The 20,871-nt window shown below is 37.7% G+C and overlaps 1 protein-coding gene across 2 annotated transcripts; it reads right to left on the reverse strand.

Moving 5' to 3' along the window:
- Positions 1–6,566: 6,566 nt before the first annotated feature.
- LOC127797430 (6-phosphogluconate dehydrogenase, decarboxylating 1) lies at positions 6,567–9,631 on the reverse strand. 2 transcript variants are annotated; one of them, XM_052330324.1, is made up of 2 exons: positions 9,439–9,631; positions 6,567–8,367 (listed from the first exon to the last, which is right to left on the reverse strand). In XM_052330324.1, exon 2 carries the CDS (start codon positions 8,314–8,316, stop codon positions 6,859–6,861), a length of 1,458 nt encoding a protein of 485 aa, XP_052186284.1. In that variant the 5' UTR covers positions 8,317–8,367; positions 9,439–9,631; the 3' UTR covers positions 6,567–6,858. The 2 variants fall into 2 exon arrangements, with proteins under 2 accessions (XP_052186284.1, XP_052186283.1); XM_052330323.1 differs by having other exon boundaries at positions 6,567–8,324; positions 9,439–9,630.
- Between the last annotated feature and the right edge of the window lie 11,240 nt (positions 9,632–20,871).

Raw genomic sequence — 20,871 nt, forward strand, 5'->3', positions numbered from 1 at the left:
ACATTAATGCGGAGATTTAGATATACGTGCTTGGATGCTAGGTTGTAATATTTGACATATGCGATATACATGTTTTCAAAATTGTTTTGAAACAGTAGCGGAAGTGGATGTATGTTCAAGATGAGCATGGGCTTGGTATGAATGAATAAATGTTACAAGGTTTTGATTGTTTATCTAATATGTAATAATTATTCATTCGAGTATGTACTGAGGCATAAGCCTCATGTAGCTTTTTGTAGTCTTTATTTTACAAAAGATGCAATTTGAAGATGGCATTGAGGAGTTGGAGGTAGTAAGAAGTGATCAATCAAGCAGTTCATCAAGGAGTTGATGTGTACCACGATTTAAACTCTTGAGGCTCGGGTTTATTCTGTGAGCAAGTTCATGGTCATTCTGGTTATTTATTATTTATTTTGTTACGCAATGGTTATGTGATGGAATGAATGATGAGTGTTTGATGAGACCCTAAATAAGAAGCCCAAAAATATTACAATTGCATTAGTATTAGTTCTAAACGATGAATCTGATTCATTGTAGCTTTCCATTGTTGTAGGGGTTCGTCAGTCTAATTGGGTGTGCCTAATAACTAAAATGTAAGGGTGCATTTCATGAGATGGGGTGGTGTTCCACGAGTCTCACCTAACCAAGCAACTAAAATGTGAGGGAGGGTGATGTTCAACTTATTACACTTAGCCAGACAGTGGGTGAGATCTAACTAGTCCATCAGGTCAAGTAACTAAAATGTGAGGTTTATGATGGATTAGAAGCCAAAAATCGAGCTCCACACATGATGTGGTGGCAAGTGTTGCCTATTTAATTATGAGTGTACTCCAAGTAACTAAAATGTGAGGGGTATTCTTATGAAAGAGAATTCAATCACCCGTTATTGGATCCTGATGATAAAGGGATCACGTTTCTTGCTTGAGAAGTGCAGAATTCGAAAAGGTTAATGGGAGTACCAATTTGTTTAAAGATAATAAATGATGCTTTAAAAATATACAAGCTAATATATCAATTTATTTTCTGTAGATTAAAATGGCAAAACTAAATCCGTTATCACATATTCTAAACACTAATAGGCTTACTAGCCCTAATTTTTCTAACTGGTTCCGTAATTTAAAGATAGTGCTTAATATGGAAAGAATTGATGATGCTTTGTCTTTTGCTCCACCCTTTGAAATTCCCTAGACTTCGATTGAGAAAATAAATGATCACTTGGGATATTATGAAAGAGAATGACATGAGTGCCCGTAACTACATTCTCGCATCAATGTCTAGTGAGTTGCAGCATCAGCTTGAGCATTTTACAAGTGCTACGAGCATGATACAACATCTTAAGGACCTATTTGGCGAGTATAGTAGGACAACTCGATATGAGATATCAAAAAAGATGTGCTTGGGCCTGGATGGTTGAAGATTCAAATGTTAGGGACCGTGTCATCAGCATGATCTATGCGATTGGTCAGCTGGATGCCTTGGAATTCCCGATGAATCCTCAACTCCATGTCGACCTTACCCTGCAATCGTTGCCAGAGTCTTTTGGTTCTTTCATTACTTACTTTTATATGAATAAAATCGAGTGTTCTCTTCTAGATAATTACATAGTCACAAATAAAAGGCAAATGGCGAGAATGAGTTCTCGCGGTTACCTCTTCTTCTTCTCAGAAGAAACCTAAGTCTAGGGAAAGAAAGATGAGTGCAATGGGGGCTAGGAAGGGAGGTAAGCAATTAAAGACGAAGGGTAAGAAGGGTCAGTGCAAGGGTAATTGTTGCTTTTGCAAACAGAAGGAACACTGGAAAAGAAACTATCCTGACTATCCAAGAAGCTTGAAAAGAAAATGCATAGAGCATCAAGGTATGATTCTTTCATTGTGTGTCATTGAGATTGATCTTACAATTGGTCAATACCCTGTTTCTTGGATTTAGATTATGGTGCTACTTCTTATATTTGTTTATTTGCACAAGATTTCAGTCAAAGTAAGGCTCTTGAGAAATGCGATGTGGTCTTGAAGGTTGGCAATGGGGTAGGCATTGCTACATTAGCCACATGGACTGCTTCTGTATTTTTACCTTATGGGCATGTGTTAATACTGTATGACTATTTACTTAATTCAGAATGTTGTATATATTCCACAGTTTGTACAATATGGTTATACAGTTTCTTTTGCATGTAATGAATGCCATATTTTGTATAATAATATGCGTGTGGAAAAAACTGTGATGGTAAATGATCTGTACTTTTTGGAAATACATGTATGTGAATATAGTCATCAAATGGTTGCTAGACCTAATACCACGATAAATGAGAAGCATTGTCGAGATAATCATATAAATTTCAAATAGTTATGGCACCTTAGCCTTGGTCATATCAGTGAGAGTAGATTTATGAAGTTGGCTCATCAGGGTCTTATTTGTGACTTATGTGTTGGACTTGGTCCAACTTGTGAGTCATGTATTCTCAAGAAAATGACCAAAAAAGCTATTAAACTGTTATGATTGATACATTCAGATGTATGTAGGTCCATAAATGTTATGGCCTAGGGTGGTTATATCTACTTTGTAACCTTTACTGATGATTTGTCTCGATATGGTTACGTGTACTTAATGAAATACAAGTCTAAAATTTTTGAAAAGTTCAAGAAATTCAAGATAGAAATAGAAAATCAAACAGGAAAGAGTATTAAGATTCTTCGATTGGATTGAGGAGGTGAATACTTGATTACTGAGTTTCTTGATTATCTTAAGTCTTGTGGTATGGTTTCACAGTATACTCCTCCTTATATACCACAATTGAATGGTGTGGCTAAATGTAGGAATCGAATTTTGTTGGACATGGTTCAGTCTATGCTAAGCTGGATTTGCCAATTTCACTGTGGGGATATACAATTCTTATTGCTATTTATTTGATAAATCGAGTTTCGACTACTCTATATGTAACATCTCACATTGAGCGATATGAAAGACTAGATCAACTTATCCTGATGGGCCTACACGAATTTCCCAAGGGTCACCCATCTTTGAGCTATCTTAGTTCAAGTACGCTTAACCCAGGAGTTCTTTATCCACATTCAATTCAAAAGATATCCAATTGATATTATTTTCTTCTTTATTATCCTCAATATATATATTAATTTCTCTAAAGTCTCTTATTGGAACTAACCTTGAGCTCTCGGGTATTACATCCCCAATGCTCTCATTTACTGCAACATTTTCACCTTTATTAATTGACAATGCCACATCCTCATTTAGAGTCTCTGCCATTATTGTTGGAAGTATATAATTAACAAAGAAAAAGAATCAATATTTCACTACTACAATAAAAAAGGAATCAAATTAATTATCATCCAACAATAACCCAACGATACAAACTATAAAAACCAAAAACTCACAAACGGGGGTATCAATAGACATATAATCCATTTCCCTAACTAATCCAAACAAAAGCCCTTATTTTGAGTATAAATTTTGAAAAAACCTAACATGCAACCACACATACGATTTAAAAACATAGAAAATTGCCATAAATCATACCTTTTTTCCGGTCAAACCCTCATCCGTTTCAAAATCCTTTGTTGGTTATCACTTTTTTTGTGGAGTAATGCGCTTGCACGAATCTCACATGCACCAACTGAACATTATTTGCGATGCAAAAACTATAGAAATAATATTCCTCTTTACCTTCTCTCTCATGTTCTCGTAGAAGAAGAACAAATAATACTAGGATTTTTGGATTTTGAAACAACTCTTCTCTGTCTTGAACCAAGTTCTCGCCCACAGTATTGATTTATCTCATTTCACCCTCCAGACAAAATTGTGCTTCAAGTACATGAGGATCCATCTCAATCCACATGGATCATTATGCTTTTGTCCTGACTGATATGCCATGTTCTCCATCACAAGCAAACCAGGAGCCTAGAAGTCAAAGCTTTATGGGTCAAATGGAGCCCAAAACCTGAGCAGCTGAATATGCAATCTCCAAAAGGACAAAGTCCTAAAAAAACAGAGGATTATACAATCTCCAAAACCATTAGATTTTCCTTAATCAGCCACGTTTCGTAACACAAAAGACAGAGGCATACTTCACGAGGAGACAGACAACACCAAACTAAGGACAGGAAGAGTAAGCCAAGAGCCAAAACACAGATGGTCTCACTGTAAACTTGCAGCAGAAGGGCCGCTTTATTTGTTGATGACAAGACACAATTAAAGGAGATCATAAAGAAGGGTAACTCTAAGGTCCCTCGAGGGTTTCTGTATTTCTTTTAAAGTGCATCGTATTTTTATTTTATTTTTTCATTTGCACGGCATTTCTTCTTTGTTTTTACACTACACCCTCTTCGTGTTGTACTTCTTTTTATTTTTGAACTGTAGAAAGCCCCGTGAAGAAGCATTGAAGATGAATTTCCTGTTTGCAAGGTGGGGCTCATCCATGGTACAATTTAGATAAGAGGCCGCTTCACATTTATAGTGAAAACTGACAAATAAATGAGAGGCGTTCTCAGGTGGTGAGGCATTATAGTGAACAAGTGGGCAGCTCTGGTTGCTGCACATTTAAGAATCTGGTTTTACATGCTTGGTAAGGTTAGTTGAACAAATGGTTGCCACATGGAGGGTCCCTGGCTAATCATGGATTGTTGATATCATCTCCATTCTGAGATGGGTTTCTTTCTTCTTTGCATGGGAGGGGCAGACAGCTAGAGCTACTGGTTGGGGTCATTGTTCTCTTCTTCAGCACTAGCAATGGAGTATCCCAAAGAAGTCAGAGAAGAATGCGGCAGCAGTGAGTCTGGTTGGACAATGTACATTGCCTCCTCAGTGCATGAAGATTATACTTATAGAGGCGACCACGACAACGACCAGGTTGCCGACCATGGAACTGGCAAAGAAGGAGATGAAAGTGAAAGCAATGATTCCATGGCTTCAGACGCCTCTTCTGGACCAAGCCATCCAGAAGTTGCATTGGGTTATTTTGAGCACTCACAGGGCCAAAGCAACAGTAAATCTCTATCAGGTAAGAGATCTTGCAAACAGGTGGACAAGCAAATGCATCAAAGAAAGATCAAGGAAGAGAAGAAAGTCACAGGGCATAAACCAAACAGGGCTGCTAGCCATTCTCACAGTGGAGCAAATAGGGGGAAAAAATGACATTCTTTTCAGATATTCTACTAGATTGGCTGCAATGTTGATGTCCTTCATCCCATGGGTTTTTGCAGGTTGCAGAGAGCAGAGAGCAATCCAAGCCAATCTCAAACCTGTGGTTCTAAAGTTTCAGTTTGATAGTCGAAACAAGAAATCTGATAGAATGTTTGCTAGAAGATGTATCATGTACTGGTACAGTATGGATGTCAATGCTTTTATTGTGTTATGCATTCTGTGAAACTTACATGCATGGCTTATTCATTTTGTTGTGCATATGCTTTCAAATATATGTGAGACTGTCCCTGATAGAAGGAAAATTGACTCGAAGAAGAGAGAGGAGAACAATCCAATATAAATGTCAATAATAGATTAAAATCCTATATGTTTTAAAGGCTAGATGTAGGCTATATATATTCAACTGATTAGTCAATCAATGAACATATTTAGTTCAATTGGAAATCCCAAGTTATTAACAACACGATTGGGTTTAAATTGTTCTATAAGTGTATTTTAAATTGTTCTAAAAGTTATGGGGAAGGGTATTTTAAATTGTTCTAAAAGTGTTTATATGGGGTAGTTTTGCAGGTATTTGATCTAAATATCATTGCAACATCCTCATAGAGTAATGCATGAATATTTTCATTCATAGACTATGGCCGGATACCAATGAATACACCATTAAGTGACACAATAGATCAGCTGAATGATGTTATGCAGAATATCAGCAGCCAAAGAAAACAGTGAAATGGTAAACAAGCATTCCCTCCAAGGATTCGAAACAGTTGTTCAAAGAACTCAAATATGACATAAATATACAGACAATGGCAGGCGAAAAACTAAATCTTCATTTAAGGGTGAAAGAACTAATAGCAGCAACCAGTCAGTCACCTTGTCTGTTGGTCCATTACTGGCACTAGCTGCACGGTTATGTATGCTCTGTCAGTTCATTGGAGCTAAACAGGCATTTTGAGTGCACGAGACTCTCCATTTTGGAGTTGGGAGTGAGTTATTTTTATATGCAGGCTTGGCCTTGCCTTACACTGTTGCCAAGCATTTGACCTCACCATTTCTTTTTTGGTTTTGGATTGTTATGAGATGATCCCCAATGTGATCCTTCGAACAAGAACTTTAGAAACACATGGTGAATAGAATCATCATTCTTGACGTGGAAGGTCAGGAGGACTCTCTTATTATATAAATACAACATAAGATGGCTATTTTAAGAACATGAGGTCCTGAGAAGTGATTAAAGTATCAAACATTCATTGAACTGCAACTCTAAAACAATCGACTGACAGTTGCTATCAACAAAAGGAGGTCAGAGAAAAATACATACCGAGTGATTAAAACAAGATAATACAAAGGAAAAGAGGAAGGCAACAAAACAAGGAAATGCAAGATTCCAAACTTCTAGGTACTCGTAAAAATAACAGCTTCTCAAGATCAGTGGAGACACATGTGCTCTTATTTCTGCGAGATGGATCAAGTGACTCAAACGATCACATGTTTCAATACAGAACAAGAAAGCTAAAATATTCTCGGATAGAACTCCAGAAGAAACAGAAATAGAAAGATCTCCAGAAGCGTTCAACGAACAGAGACCCAAACCATAGAGATATGACAAACCACAAAAGCAGATAATGTTTAGTTTCAGACAGGAAAAGAACATAATTAGGCAGATAGCCATGACTTGACATGGTATAAGACAACCACCAGAAATCAGATCTTTGCCTGTTTGGAAATCTTGAACCATTCAGTATGGAAGGAGCCTGATACGTCAATCCTCTCATAGGTATGAGCACCAAAGTAATCCCTTTGAGCTTGGACCAAATTAGCAGGCAGCCGACCCCTCCTGTATGTGTCAAAATAAGCAAGACTTGAAGACATACCAGGAGTGCTAACGCCAGAGTTGATAGCAAGGCAGACAACTCTTCGCCATGCAGACTGGCGGTCAATCATCTCCTTTGCAAATTCTGGATCCACTAGAAGGTTTGCAAGATTAGGGTTTCTGTCATAGGCCTTCTTAATGCGGTCCAAAAATATAGCACGGATAATACAACCTCCCTTCCAAATCCTGGCAAGCTCCCCAAGTTCTAAGTCCCACCCTTTCTCCATGCTCTTTGCACGGATCAAGTTCATACCCTGGGCATAACTACAAATTTTGGAAGCATAAAGTGCTTGTCTTACATCATCAATCAACTTCTGCTTATCAACAGCCTGGTCCACAAGGATGTCACTAACCCCACTAGATTTAAATACCTTTGCAGCTTCAACCCTTTCCTCCTTCAACCCACTAAGGAATCTTGAATCTAAAGATGAGGCTATAGTGGGTGCCGCAACAGACAGCTCAGCAGCTTGCTGAACTGTCCATTTACCAGTACCCTTCATGCCAGTTTTATCCAGAACCTTGTCTACCAAATAACCATCTCCCTTATCATCCTTGACTAAAAATATATCTGCAGTGATCTCAATCAAGAAGCTTAGAAGCTCCCCCTTGTTCCACTCTGAGAAAACCTGGTGTAGTTCCTCATTGGAGAGCTTCCCGACCGATTTCAGAACATCATAGGCCTCTGCAATCAGCTGCATATCACCATACTCAATCCCATTGTGAATCATCTTGACAAAATTTCCAGATCCACCTTTACCAATGTAAGTAACACAAGGTCCACTATCAGAAACCTGGGCAGCAACCTTAAGAAGTATATCTTCTATGTACTTATAAGCCTCAAAGGCACCTCCAGGCATCAGAGAGGGTCCATGTCGTGCACCTTCCTCACCGCCTGAAACTCCCATTCCAAGATAAAGCAGACCCAACTCAGCCATTGCTTTCTCTCTTCTCTCAGTGTTCTCATACCACTCATTGCCACCATCAATAATACAGTCTCCTTTCTCCATGTATACAGAGAGAGTTTTGATGGTTTGGTCGACAGGTGGACCAGCCTTAACAAGCATTATTATAACCCGAGGCTTTTGGATTGAGCGAACAAAGGATTCAGGATCGTGAAAGCCATAAACTGGAAGATTACCTTCCTGCTTGGCTCGTTCAACAGTCTCATCAACTTTTGAAGTGGTCCGGTTATAAACAGAAATAGGGAATCCTTTCTCAGCAATGTTGAGGGCAAGATTTTGTCCCATCACGGCCAGACCAGCAAGACCAATTCTTGTTGGGATAGCCATTTCTTACCCTGTATAAACGAATCAGTTTTCCCAATGGTAAGACCAGAGAACCTTTGAAACAGCAATAGAGGAGTTGTAAAGGAGTATCACTGGAAAAGGATCAGCTCATACAAAAACAAAGGAATTCTAGCATAAACAAAAAAAACGCACTAAGTTTTCCCTAAAAATGAACCCAGTTGATGCAAGGGAAGAAAGAAAGGGGCAAGAAGGGAAAAAGCACACTATCACCATTCTTATGAAACAAACTTGAACTTCAAACAAAGAACAGCAGCTAGATTGAACCCTTACAAACAAATCCAGAAGTCAGATTTGGATTCCAATACTAGCATGCTTAAAATGCCAATAATTTAAGAATTGAATCAGACTCCATCTTTAAAGTCCTTATCTATTGCATCATGATCAATCCGCCTTTTAGATAAATCAGATTGGTTAACATTAACAAGACAAATGCAATTTCCATTCTACAAGACGATAATTCCAAGTTAAGTTCTAATCCATGAATCTACACAACTAGAAGTCAAAAAGGAAACTCAAATTTCACAGACCATTCTCCTTCAGAATAATGGATGAAACATGATATACAAATATGAGATAAGCAACCAAAGCAAAATCAATAAAACAGAACGGTTTCATAGATAAATCCAAAGACATCAACTTACAGAAGTAAAGAGAAAGCATCTTTTTTTTTTTTATTAGATCCATATTATAGTAGAATATACTGAGAGAAAGTATGGTGGATTACATCAAAGCAAGCAAAATGGAACTAAATTTGATATACTTTAAAGTACTAAAGAGCTCCAAACTAAAGCAGCGGCATCAAATCAATGCTGATCAGAGAACACAAAACAGATCAAAGAACCATGATAGAGTGACATACGCATCCATACAATCTGGCGTCGATCAACCAGACAAGAAACAAACAGACTGAATCCAACCACTCACTGTTACTGGATGATCATGAAATATAACTCCAACCCAGAAATCAAAACTTTCAGATCTGGGCTTTGATCGAAAAAGCAAAGCCTAACTAGTAATCTACGCATTCATACAAATGAACCCTGTTCAGATTAACGGGTCAGAGAACGAGAAATAAGTATACTGAACTCGAACAAGTCGATGTACCTTCAAAAGTGCAGAACGAAGGAAAAGTAGTTCTCGAATCTAGCTCGAACACAAAATTCTGAGATCTGGGTTTTGAAGGACAGAAAATATTGGTCAAATTACAAACATATGACAGTGGATCTCTCTCTCTCTCTCTCAATTAGGAGTAATGGTTTGACACGCAGGGGCTAGTGGACCTTTCTAGCGAAGAATTTGGATGGGTGGTTAGATATTTTTATATATATCGCGGTGTGGGCAAGATCTATGGGTTTTCCACTTTGATCCATAACTTGCCTAAATTATGTTCCCTCCCCTATGTTTTCATTTTCATTTTCAAAACACCCTTTAGTTCTCTTTTGACTCTTGACCTATTTGTTTAGATTAGGCAATCGAGTTGAATTTTAGTGTAGATTATGGAAACAATATGGAGTTTTTACTTTCTTGTATTTATAATTTACATTTTGTTGTTGCACAGTTATAACAATAAATTTGTAGATAGGAAACTATCAATGGATGATCCACGTGCAGCTGATCCGAACGATAGATGACTCACTCAGGGGATAGATGACTCATTTGGGCAATGGGTGAAGTGTGGATTGTCCAAACGATGAGTAACTATCAAAAGAGATGGGTGAGTCTCCTGGGGTGGAACGACAACGATGAATGAGTCTTCCAGAGGTAGAGACAGCAATGGGTGAGTCTCCTAGGGGTAACAACAGCGATGGATGAGTCTCTTGAGGGTCACAACAGCGATGGATGAGTCCCTTGGCTAGGTTGAGAACGATGAATAACCTATTCAAGAAATGAGATTGATTATAAGCATGAGTGAAGATCCATGCGTAGACTCTCTAATGCCTAAGTTAATCTCTTGAAAATATAAAGTAGTCAAATGTAATAGGGAGATGTGAGTGTGAGAGATTACATGCTGAATAAAGGAAAAGACCCCCTATTTAATTATAACAATGAGAGGAGTATCTATGTGTTGGGTGACCCAATTTTCTCGGCAAGAATATCAGAAGCGTTTTGACTGAGTTTTGCGATCTTATCGGCGTGAGAATGCATGGCTGAGCACTTACACAAGCATACACGGGTGCGCGAGCAAAGACGCATATTAGGCACCCCTGAACGACCTTCATCGGGGGTGTGAAGTACCCCCAAGATATGTCTCTTGGGGGTGAAGCCCCCTATTTACCTTAGCCACGCTGTTGCGTGGCAGAGTGGCAAAATAACCCCGAGAGAAGTCTCTCAGGGGTGGGGGGTAGAGCCCCCCCATTTTCTTAGCCATGCTGTTGCATGGCAACGTGGAAGAGAGGAAAATGTCTCTCCATCTTCCCTGGCCACGCTATTGCTTGGCAGTGTGGGGGAGGGGGAGAAGTGGCCATAGTGGCCACTTTCATGCAGCCTGAGGGCCCTATCCTGCCTACATGAAGCAGCCAAGTGGCAATTTTATGACCTGGCATGTGCCGGGTCCTAGGACTGCCACGTGGCATTTTGTTTTTTTTTTTCTTCTTGGACTTTTTTTGTTTTGTTTTGTTTTGGCAAGCATAAAAATTGCTCCCTACTCTTTCTGTTGGGTTTCTTAGAAGGAAGAGTATTTTGCCTATAACATTGTCCTATATTTAAGAGGTTATTTTTCCTATTTTATTTTATAGCAATCTTCTCATTCACGTCTTTCGTAGCTGTCTTTGACATTTTGCTCCCTGTGTGCCTTTATAAAATGAGGTTTGAGCTTCTCATTTGACCATTGTTTCAACGAGTTTTCAGCGTTATTTGTAACTTTGGCATTTTTATCTTTCGACGTCTCATAAGCGCCAATGGTTTCGAGATGATGTGGCAGAGTCTATGCATTCAGTTTTTCATCTTCTAGGAGTATAGACACAATGTCTTCATACGCTCCCAGTTCCTGAGGTGACGAGGGCTTAGAAAAATCTTCAAATCAAGTCAAGAGTGATCATGACATTATTTGACTCATATATTTATCTACATTTTGTCGAGAGATAAATTGGCATATTGGAGAATTTTCTTCGAATCCAAGGGTGTTCATGATGATTGGTGCTTTATTTTCTAGTTTATTGGATTACTTGCAAAATGATAAATACGACATCTCTTCTTGTAGGATAACAGCTATTACACCATTCGAACGCCAGGCGAAGCGACGTAAGTCACTTGCGGGACCACTGAAATTTTGCTCCCTCAATGTATCGGAGGACAACAGTTTTATGCCTTCTCGTTGTCAAACTACTAGCGAGACAATATGATGTTTTTGCCTTCTCATTGCCGAGTTGTAAGCGGGGCAATGGGCCTTTTTTGTTACAATGTCGTGGCTCCCTAGTTTCTCATGTACATGCTTGTTGGTATTGTGAGCGTAGCGTCTACGTTTGCAATATTTTATTCTCGCGGTTCAACGTAACGCTTATGTCCGCAATTGAATAGCATAAATATTTTATTTTTGCGGTTTAGCATAATGTTTACATCCCCGATTAGAAAGAATATACATCTTTTGTTTTTGTGGTTCAGTGTAGTGCTTACGTTCGCGATTAGTTTTGGTTTTTCCTTGTTACCGAGGTATGAGGAAGGCAACAGACCTGTTATTCTCACCTTGTGGTTGGGCTATTAGCGAGACAACAGGTCTTTTGTGTTTACCTCATTGCCGAGCTAGCAGTAGGATAACAGGCCTTAGGTCACCAGGCGAAGTGGTGTAGGTTGCTCGCGGGGCAACAAATATTATAGCCCATTTCTGTCGGGCTTTTTGCGGGACAGTAATTTTATTTTCACTCCATTGTCAAGCTATGTGCGAGACAATGTCTTATTTTCCCTCTATTATCGAACAACATGTGGGATAATGGGCTTGTTATCTCCCTCATTACCGGGCTATGAGCAAGGCAATGGGCTTTTAGCTTTCACCTAGTTTTTGCGCTATGCGTGGGGTAATGAGCCTTTCGTTCGAGAAAGAACCCTTGATGGAATCTAGTAGATAATAGTGGACGCAATAATGATAATTTATTTGCAAGAGTGAGTACAAGCATTTTGATGTGGTTAAGCTAAAGTTGCCTACGTCCACAATCCCGTTTTGGACTCACATTATTACAATACAAATAATTCTAATGAAGGAAATAATACGACTTAGTCTTGCATAGTTTGCTTGGCACTTGATAAAGTCTCTTCACTATATTTCCTTTTGTAAATGCAACATAGCACTCACGGGCTTTCCGTTGATCCCCTCGGACTTGTCCTATTCTTTGGGGTGTAGGAAATTTCATCAACAGATAGTAGGAAGAGACTACGGCCTTCATGTCATTGAGTAGGGGACGACAAAAAATTACATTATATGCAGTTGATGAAGCTTTAACCACCATAAAGCAGGCCTGGCGTGTTGTACTTTGAGGATCAGAGCCTAATAAGACTGGCAATTGAATTGAATTAGCCACCAGGATAGTTTTCCCGGTGAAACTATATAAAGGGGAAGAGATCTTTTTCAATTGATCTTGGAAAATGTGCATTTGATCGAAGCAATTCCAATAAATGAGATTAACTGAGCTGCCACTGTCTACCAAACTTCTCCCAATGGGGTGCTTTACAATGACGACTGAGATTACCATTGAGTCATCATGAGGAATGATTACATCTTCTTTGTCGTCAGGTGTGAACATAATGGGCTCTTCATTTTGTCTAACCTCCATTACTGAATTGACCTAGTAGGACAAACGGGCATAAACCTTTCGGGAAGAGGAGTTATCTCCAGCTAAGGTTTCACCGCTCGAAATAACGTGTATAACTTGATATGTTGGTTCATTATCCAAATGGAGGTTATCTCTGTGGTCACTTCCTCTCTCTTATTGTCTAGGATTATGTCTTTCATGAGCTTTAGGCCTCTCTTCCCTTCTTTGTGGCTCCCTGTTATTTCCCTATTCTTCTCGTACATATCTTTGTAAGTGTCGTTCCTGGATAAACATCTCAATTTGATTTTTTAATTCCTGACATTGATCAGTGGAATCACCACGACTTCTATGGTATCGACAGTACTCATCTTAATTCTTCCCTATAGGTCGATCCACCTTTTTTGGAAGTCTGATTAGGCCTGATCCTTTTATGACTACCAATATGGCAGACCGAGGTTGGGTAAGCTATGTATAGTGATTAAATTAGGGCTCGACATCATCCAGTCTTCGGGCCTTCTCTTGTCGTCGATTAAGGTCTTCTTCAATATCTCGTTCATTTCTTTTTCACTCCATGTCTTCATCCATTGCCACAGTCCTCATTACTTCTATATGGTGCATATATTTATTGGCCCTAGCAAACAAATCTGCCAAGGATTTTGGCGGGTCTAGAGATAGGGATTCTTGGAAAGAAGTCAGTTGCGCCCCTTAAAACATGGCGGATACTACCATCTCAATCAGTAGGTTGTGAATCTCAAATGTAGCGTTTCTAAATCTATCCACATAATGGCGTAGGGTCTTTTTGCTCCCTTGTCGAATGCTAAGAAGGTATGTCGTGCCTTTCTTCCTTTGGCTATTAATAATGAATGCTTTGATAAATTCTGCCTTTAGTTGTCCAAACAAGGAAATAGATGCTTCGGGTAAACCATTAAAGCAAGCCAGAGCATGGTCAACTAGGGTTAATAAGAAGGCCCTACACGCGTTGTCCCATCCATGGAGCATCATCAAAGAATTATAGTTCTGCATGTGATCGTAAGGATCATCCTTACCAGAGTAAGGGGTTATTTGGGGCATCTTAAATTTTCTGGGTAAGGGCTTTTTCGTTACTTATACCACAAATGGCAGCCCCCCTCGTGATTGCTCTTCTGAAACTAGTAATAACTTATTTTGCTGTAACACCTGCTCAACCATTTTCTTCATATCCGTTGTCTCCTAGGTACTAAAGATCGCAGGGTTGTCATTGAGCTCATCATTCCGCCTTGACGCTGGTTTAGGAAAGTTATGTCCTCTCTCCATGGGGGTGCTTGCCACTGTCTCAGAATGTCTCCCTCTATGAGGGCCTCGCCCACCTGCCTTTTGACGTTCTACCTCTTATTGATTTTCTTGGCAAGGGAAGGTTTCGGTAGGAGCCCCTCAGGTAGGAAACCTTGGTTGGTTGTTTTGAGAAGGGGTAGATTGAGCATGAGAGTTAAGAGTAGCCTTTCAATAAAAGCTATTTGCTGGAACCTCTTGACGTGCCCCATTGGACGTAACTATTTTTGGTAATCGGCATCGAGGCTCGAGGAACCAAACCTTGCAATATCTTATCCATTTCATGAAGGGCTTCCATCTCTTCAACGTGCCATTGTCGCAGCGTTTTGTACTCAACCAGAGGAACCATGGGTAAGGTTGGTACACTTGAGCCAATGTGATGAGGAAAATAAGGCCCTAGAAGGGCATGTGAGTTGATAAATGGTAGAGCTTGAAACTGAATGTCTAATGGATGTGAATGCCCTAGGAAGGGCGGCTGTTGAGTAAGGAATGTATGACCCTTACGTAGAGACTGATAGGTGAGGGGGAGCTAGCCCTCATGAGCGGACTGATGGGTGAGAGGGAGCTGGCCCTCATGAGTAGTTTGATGTTGATCTTCCACACGAGGATGGGTCTCTCGTTGAGGTGATTGTGCACCACAAGAGAGAGTCTGTCGACCACTTCAAGTTTGTGCCATGGTGAATGAGGGTTTCTTGATTTTTTGTTGGTTTCTCACAGATGACGTCAATTGTTGTTGCACGGTTACAACAATAAATTTGTAGATGGGAAACTATCGATGGATAACCCACGTGTGGCTGATCCGAGCGATGGATGACTCACTCAGGGGATGGATGAGTCCTTCGGGCGATGAGTGACGTGTGGAGTTTTCAAAAGATGAGTAATTATTGGGAGAGATAGGTGAGTCTCCCGAGGTGGAGCGACAACGATGGATGAGTCTTTTGGGGATAACAACAACGATGAATGAGCCTTTCAAGGGGTCACAACAACAATGGATGAGTCCCTTGGTTAGGTTGAGAGTGATGAATGACCTATTTAAGAAAGAATATCAGTTAGGGGCGCGGGTGAGGATCCCCGCTTAGACTCTCCGATATCTAAGTTAGTCTTTTAAACATATAAAGTAGTCGAATGTAAGAGGGAGATGTGAGTGTAAGAGATTGCATACCAAATGAGGGAAAAAAACCCCATATTTATAGTGATGAGAGGGCTATCCATGTGTTGGGTGGCCCAATTTTCTCGATAGGTATATCAGAGGTGATTTTGACTGAGTCTTGCAGAGTTATCGGCGTGAGGGTGCATGGCCCAGCGCACACATGAGCATACGTTGATGCGCAGGTAGAGACGCATATTAGGCACCCCCAAGGGACCTTCCTCGAGGGGGTGAAGTACCCTCGAGAGAGGTCTCTCAGGGGTGGGGGGTGGAGCCCTCCCATTTCCTTAGCCACACTGCTGCGTTGTAGCGTAGGAGGGGGGAAGTGCCCCCATCTTCGCTGGCCACGCTATTGTGTGGCAGTATGGGGGAAGGGGGGAAGCGGCCATAGTGGTTGCTTCCATGCGGCCTGGGAGGCCTTCCTGGTTGCATGAAGTAGCTAGGTGGCAATTTGATGGCCCGCCATATAGTGGGTCCTAGGGCTTCCACGTGACATTTTTTTCTTCTTGGACTTTTTATTTATTTTTTGATTATTTTGATACGCGTAATACATTTAAAATTTAAAAATTATAACTTACTAACAAGTATATTGAATTTTATTATTTTCTTCAATTAAAGATTGTCCTCTAATTTCATTAAAATAAATAGTTAATAGATAACATAAAACTTATGTTATTTATCACATCATCTTCTTTATAGATTATTAATTTGCCACACCATCTATTTATATTTCGTAGTTTTTTTCAAAAATTATTTAGCTTTAATTTTTTTTAAGACGTGTTCAATCCTAAATTTTTTTTTTTTAGTTTTTAGTTCTAATTGTTATTAGATATTTGAATCCTTAATTAAAAAATAGAAAACTAAACTTTCTAATTTTTTAATTTTACACTATGAATTAGAAAATATTATATTTTATATTAAAACTAAATACAATGGGAATTTAAAACATAAAATGATAGAATATTTTTAATTGTAAAATTAAAATTAAAAACTATAAAATATATTTTAAAATTGAATGAGTTTTAATATTCTTTTTTTTCCCCATAATTTGCCCTTAATTTTATGCTCAAATTTAGTTGTGACGTGGAATTTATGCCCTAAACTTCTTAATGGTTATTGCGGTTGGATAAAAAAAATAAAAAATAAAATTACATGAGGTATTTTTGAAGTTTAAGATAATAACAAGAATTATCTCTGATATTTAATAAAATACAGTGAATATTTTTTTTCGATCACTATTTAGTCTCAGTTAAATATTCATAAACAACTAAAGTATCTTTATATTTAAAAACTTTTTTCCTTCTCTTTTTGTGTTTTCGATGATTGAATCGTATTATGGTTTGGTTGTGAATGAATAATAAAATAATTATTTTGTCTATTTATTTAACAATAAGATAAGTTATTATTATTTTTGAAATATGAAGGATAATTTTTGCAAATACATAATACTTCAAGGGTGGTTATTAACAAACCAAAAAACATTCTTAATGGTTGTGATTAGTGTTCAAAATTATTGAAAAGTTTAGGCTGCATTTTCTTTACTGTTTTCGAGTCATTTTTAGTTTTCAATTTTCTAAATTAATGAAAACGTATTCTGTTTGTTATTTTTAAAAATATATTTTTGAAAATAAAAAAAATTATAAAAAAAATTCAAAATAAACTCTAAACTCAAAACACATTTATTTATTTATTTATTCATATTTTATTATTGTAATGAGAAAAAATATTACAAAATTCATTAACTATAAAAAGTATATATTTTTTTAATAATATATTAACATTAAATATTTTTAATTTACTGAATAATCAAATTTATTGAATAAAATATTATTAAAAATTTATTTTCAAAATTTTAAAGAGAACACATTTTCTAATTTTCTATTTTGAGAAGTAGTCTTTCAAAATGATAAAGGGAATGCGTTTTTAATTTTTTAAAAATAGACTACTAAAACAAAAAATTAAAAATGAATTCAAAACTCAAAACTAAAAATTGAAAAATAAAGAAAACGCAGTCTTAATCAACCACTAAAATGAATTGGGTTTATTTGAATTGGAAAAAAATTGGGCAAAACACAAGTAATTGGCTTTGACTTGGCTTTGGTGTACATTTTAAGTAAACTTCAACTAAAACGCACTAATCTTTCCCAACCAACCCAATACCTACATGCATGGTTGTTGTTGATGTTAATACATATAGTTTGGGTGGTTGATTTAGAATCTTTATAAGTTGGTTATATTTTGATTGTCTTATAATTTTATCAAGATAATATATTATTTTTACTCTTTTTGTTTTTTAGAATAAAAGTAGTTTAATTGGTTAGTGGAAATTTCAATTAATTTGATGAAAGTTGAATAAATAATGGATAATGTTGTTTGTACGTAAAGAAGATTACAAAATGGTTTACAGAATGATGAAATAACTAATTTGTCCCTATGATAAATGATCCAAACTCACCCAAAACTCTCTTTCTCTCTCTCTCTCTCGCTTGCCTCGCCCTCATCGCTTGCCAACAGTCGCTACCTGTTGCGTCATCGGTTGGTTTGGGTGGTCGTCAGTTACTGGGAGATGCAGCAATGAGGAGGTGAGGCGACAAGGCAGCGAGAGACAACGAGACAATAAGGCGGTGAGGTGACAACGACAAGACGGTGAGGTTATAGCGACAAGAGAAGGCGAGGCGACGACAAGAGCAAGTGAATGTGAGGTGAATAGGGAGAGAGAGAAAAGAGAGAAGATGGTGAACAAAAATCACGATATATCACAATATTTTGATGTCAAAATATTATGATATATCACAATAAATCATGCCAAGAGTTTTATAAATCCTCTTAGGTATGAATAACACGATTCATAAATAATACATAAAGATATGAGATGCGGATGAGGTGGCACAATTTATAATAATTTTGTTTTGGATTTTATTTATATTATTATGACGATGGATTCGATTAGTTTATAATTAATTATAGGTGGGTACGTGAGCAGTCGTGTTTCACGTGGGCATAACCTCATTATTGGTGGCCTTTGGCTTGGCTGGTGAATATAATAATATATATTAAATTTTTATAATAAATTACACTCACGATCCCCACTCTTTTTATTTATTGAATTGAAGCCTTAAATGAGAATGCTCCTCTCTTATTAATGTAATTTCTCTTCTCATATATTTGTTTCAAAAGTTGAAATCACTCGTCTCGAGTGTCTCCCACCCCCAGCCCGACAGAAATGTGAGGGGAGGTTAATTATGGTGACTCAGCCAATCAACAGCAGTTAGACCAGTGCACACTGCGCATAAAGAGTCCCTTCAGTTGAGAGATTGCTCCTACACTATAGCTGGTGAGACTCGATCCTAAGTCATTTGTCCCAACTGTACAGATTGATTGCTCCCACACTGCTACTAACCAACTGAGCTGCCCATATGGACGCTCTTCTCATATATTGATGTCACAGGTACAAGATTTTTTATTTATACATACTACTTGCAAAGGCTGCAATTCCCCAGATTTATATTTGTTAGTTAATTTATTTATTGTTTCAGTTCATATATCAACTAAGAATTCACAGATTGATTGTTGCCTTATGTTAACACTGTATAAGACACATTACAATTTACAGCAGCCCAGACCCAGAAAAGAGGCCTACTTTGCTGTCCATGAATCCAAATGGACCACATTGCAAGGCCCATCTGTCAATTGGATCATAAAAGAAAATTTTTACAGCATAGGCATAGGCTGATGGACAAATGGAATTTGATATGTTCCCGATGCGGGCTAACAGTGGTGTGTGGGCTCCACCACTCTCGTGGGACCCATGTCCCTTCTCTCAAATTATCAACGTCGGACAATTGTTACATAACAATTCTGTTGGAATTGATGTTGCAAATGAAAAGGAATTTTAAAAATAGAAAATGACATTTTATAAATTGATTCAATTGAAAAAACCACCAAGAAAAGGCAATTCTATAGTCAAAATAATATCTTTAAGATTGGAAAAAATGATGAGTGATGTAGACCATGCAAGTTATATATATATATATATAATAAACTTGTTGAAAATATTATTTTAGTTTTAAAAATAAAAATAGAAATATAATAGATAAAATTTTATTCTTTTCTAATAAAAAAAAAAAAATCTCATGGCAAAAGTAACAAATAGGCGTTGGGCCTTTCTTAAGCTCTTCACGGGGGCAGCCCATCTTAATCCTCAGGCACTTTTAATTAGGACCAACTTTTAGGAAAAAGTGTTAATTGCTAGATTCATTAACGGGAAAGCGCGCGCGCGCGCGCACACATATTGTTATAATCTAAAAATTAAGGATATTTTTAGTAAATAAATATGATGCAATCCCATCATTTTGATGGCATTTTGTATGAAAGTTGTACGGTAAAGTATAATATATGTGGGTGAAAAATGAGATATCTCAAGTGGGCAGTAGGGCAGAGGCCAAGTTGAAATGGCAACACCAGGGACATGCATGGCCTCCATTTCCGAAGGATTTAGATTGATTCAAATAAGGTGAAACAAAGTTAGCATGCACTTTGGTGTCATCAGAAAAAGCTAAAAACAGTACCTGCAGTTTCATTTCAGTGGGTGCTGCCTTTTCCCTCAACTCTATGGTTTTAATTGCTTTATATATATATATATATCTCTGTGTGTGTGTGTTTATATATTTTATCAGCCACTACCACTAGCAAACCCCACCACAGTTTGTCCCCATTGCCACTGGAAATACAAGTATTGCAGTTTTCTCATCAAACCCACCTACCCATTAATGATATCATTAATCCTCACCCATTAACTACAATTATCTGTTTTTCTTATCAATTTATGTTCATTGTGCAGTTTATGTTGGTTTTCTTTGTTGTTAGGTTCGGTTCATTGCTTTATAAGTATATGGTTCAGTTTGGTGTGTACCATTCAGAGAGTTAGTCTGAACAGTTTTAGTGCTTACTCTTAATGGAATTGACTTTGGGAAAAAAAAAAAAAATCATGTCATTATTGTGTGAAAATTCCGATTTGAGTATCATTGTCGTACGTAGAGGTTACATTCGGTAAACAAGTATTACTTTCTCCCCTCTCTAGCTAGCTAGTTCTTAAGAATGGAGATCTCTCCAGTTAATAAAAATGAAACTTGCTAGGTGTTCGTATAATAGATATATATATATATATATGTTGGAGAAGATGATCATAACTTAACGAGTTAGGATATATATATGTATATATAGTGACTTTGATGGACTATTCATTTCTTATGATTGAAGCAAGTGGGGTTATGAAAATGATCACCATGGAAAAGTATATATATATATATATATATGGCTAAGGGGCTGTTGTAGATATCA

The sequence above is a fragment of the Diospyros lotus genome, chromosome 3, assembly GCF_014633365.1.
Source record: "Diospyros lotus cultivar Yz01 chromosome 3, ASM1463336v1, whole genome shotgun sequence".
Classification (NCBI taxonomy): Eukaryota; Viridiplantae; Streptophyta; class Magnoliopsida; order Ericales; family Ebenaceae; genus Diospyros; species Diospyros lotus.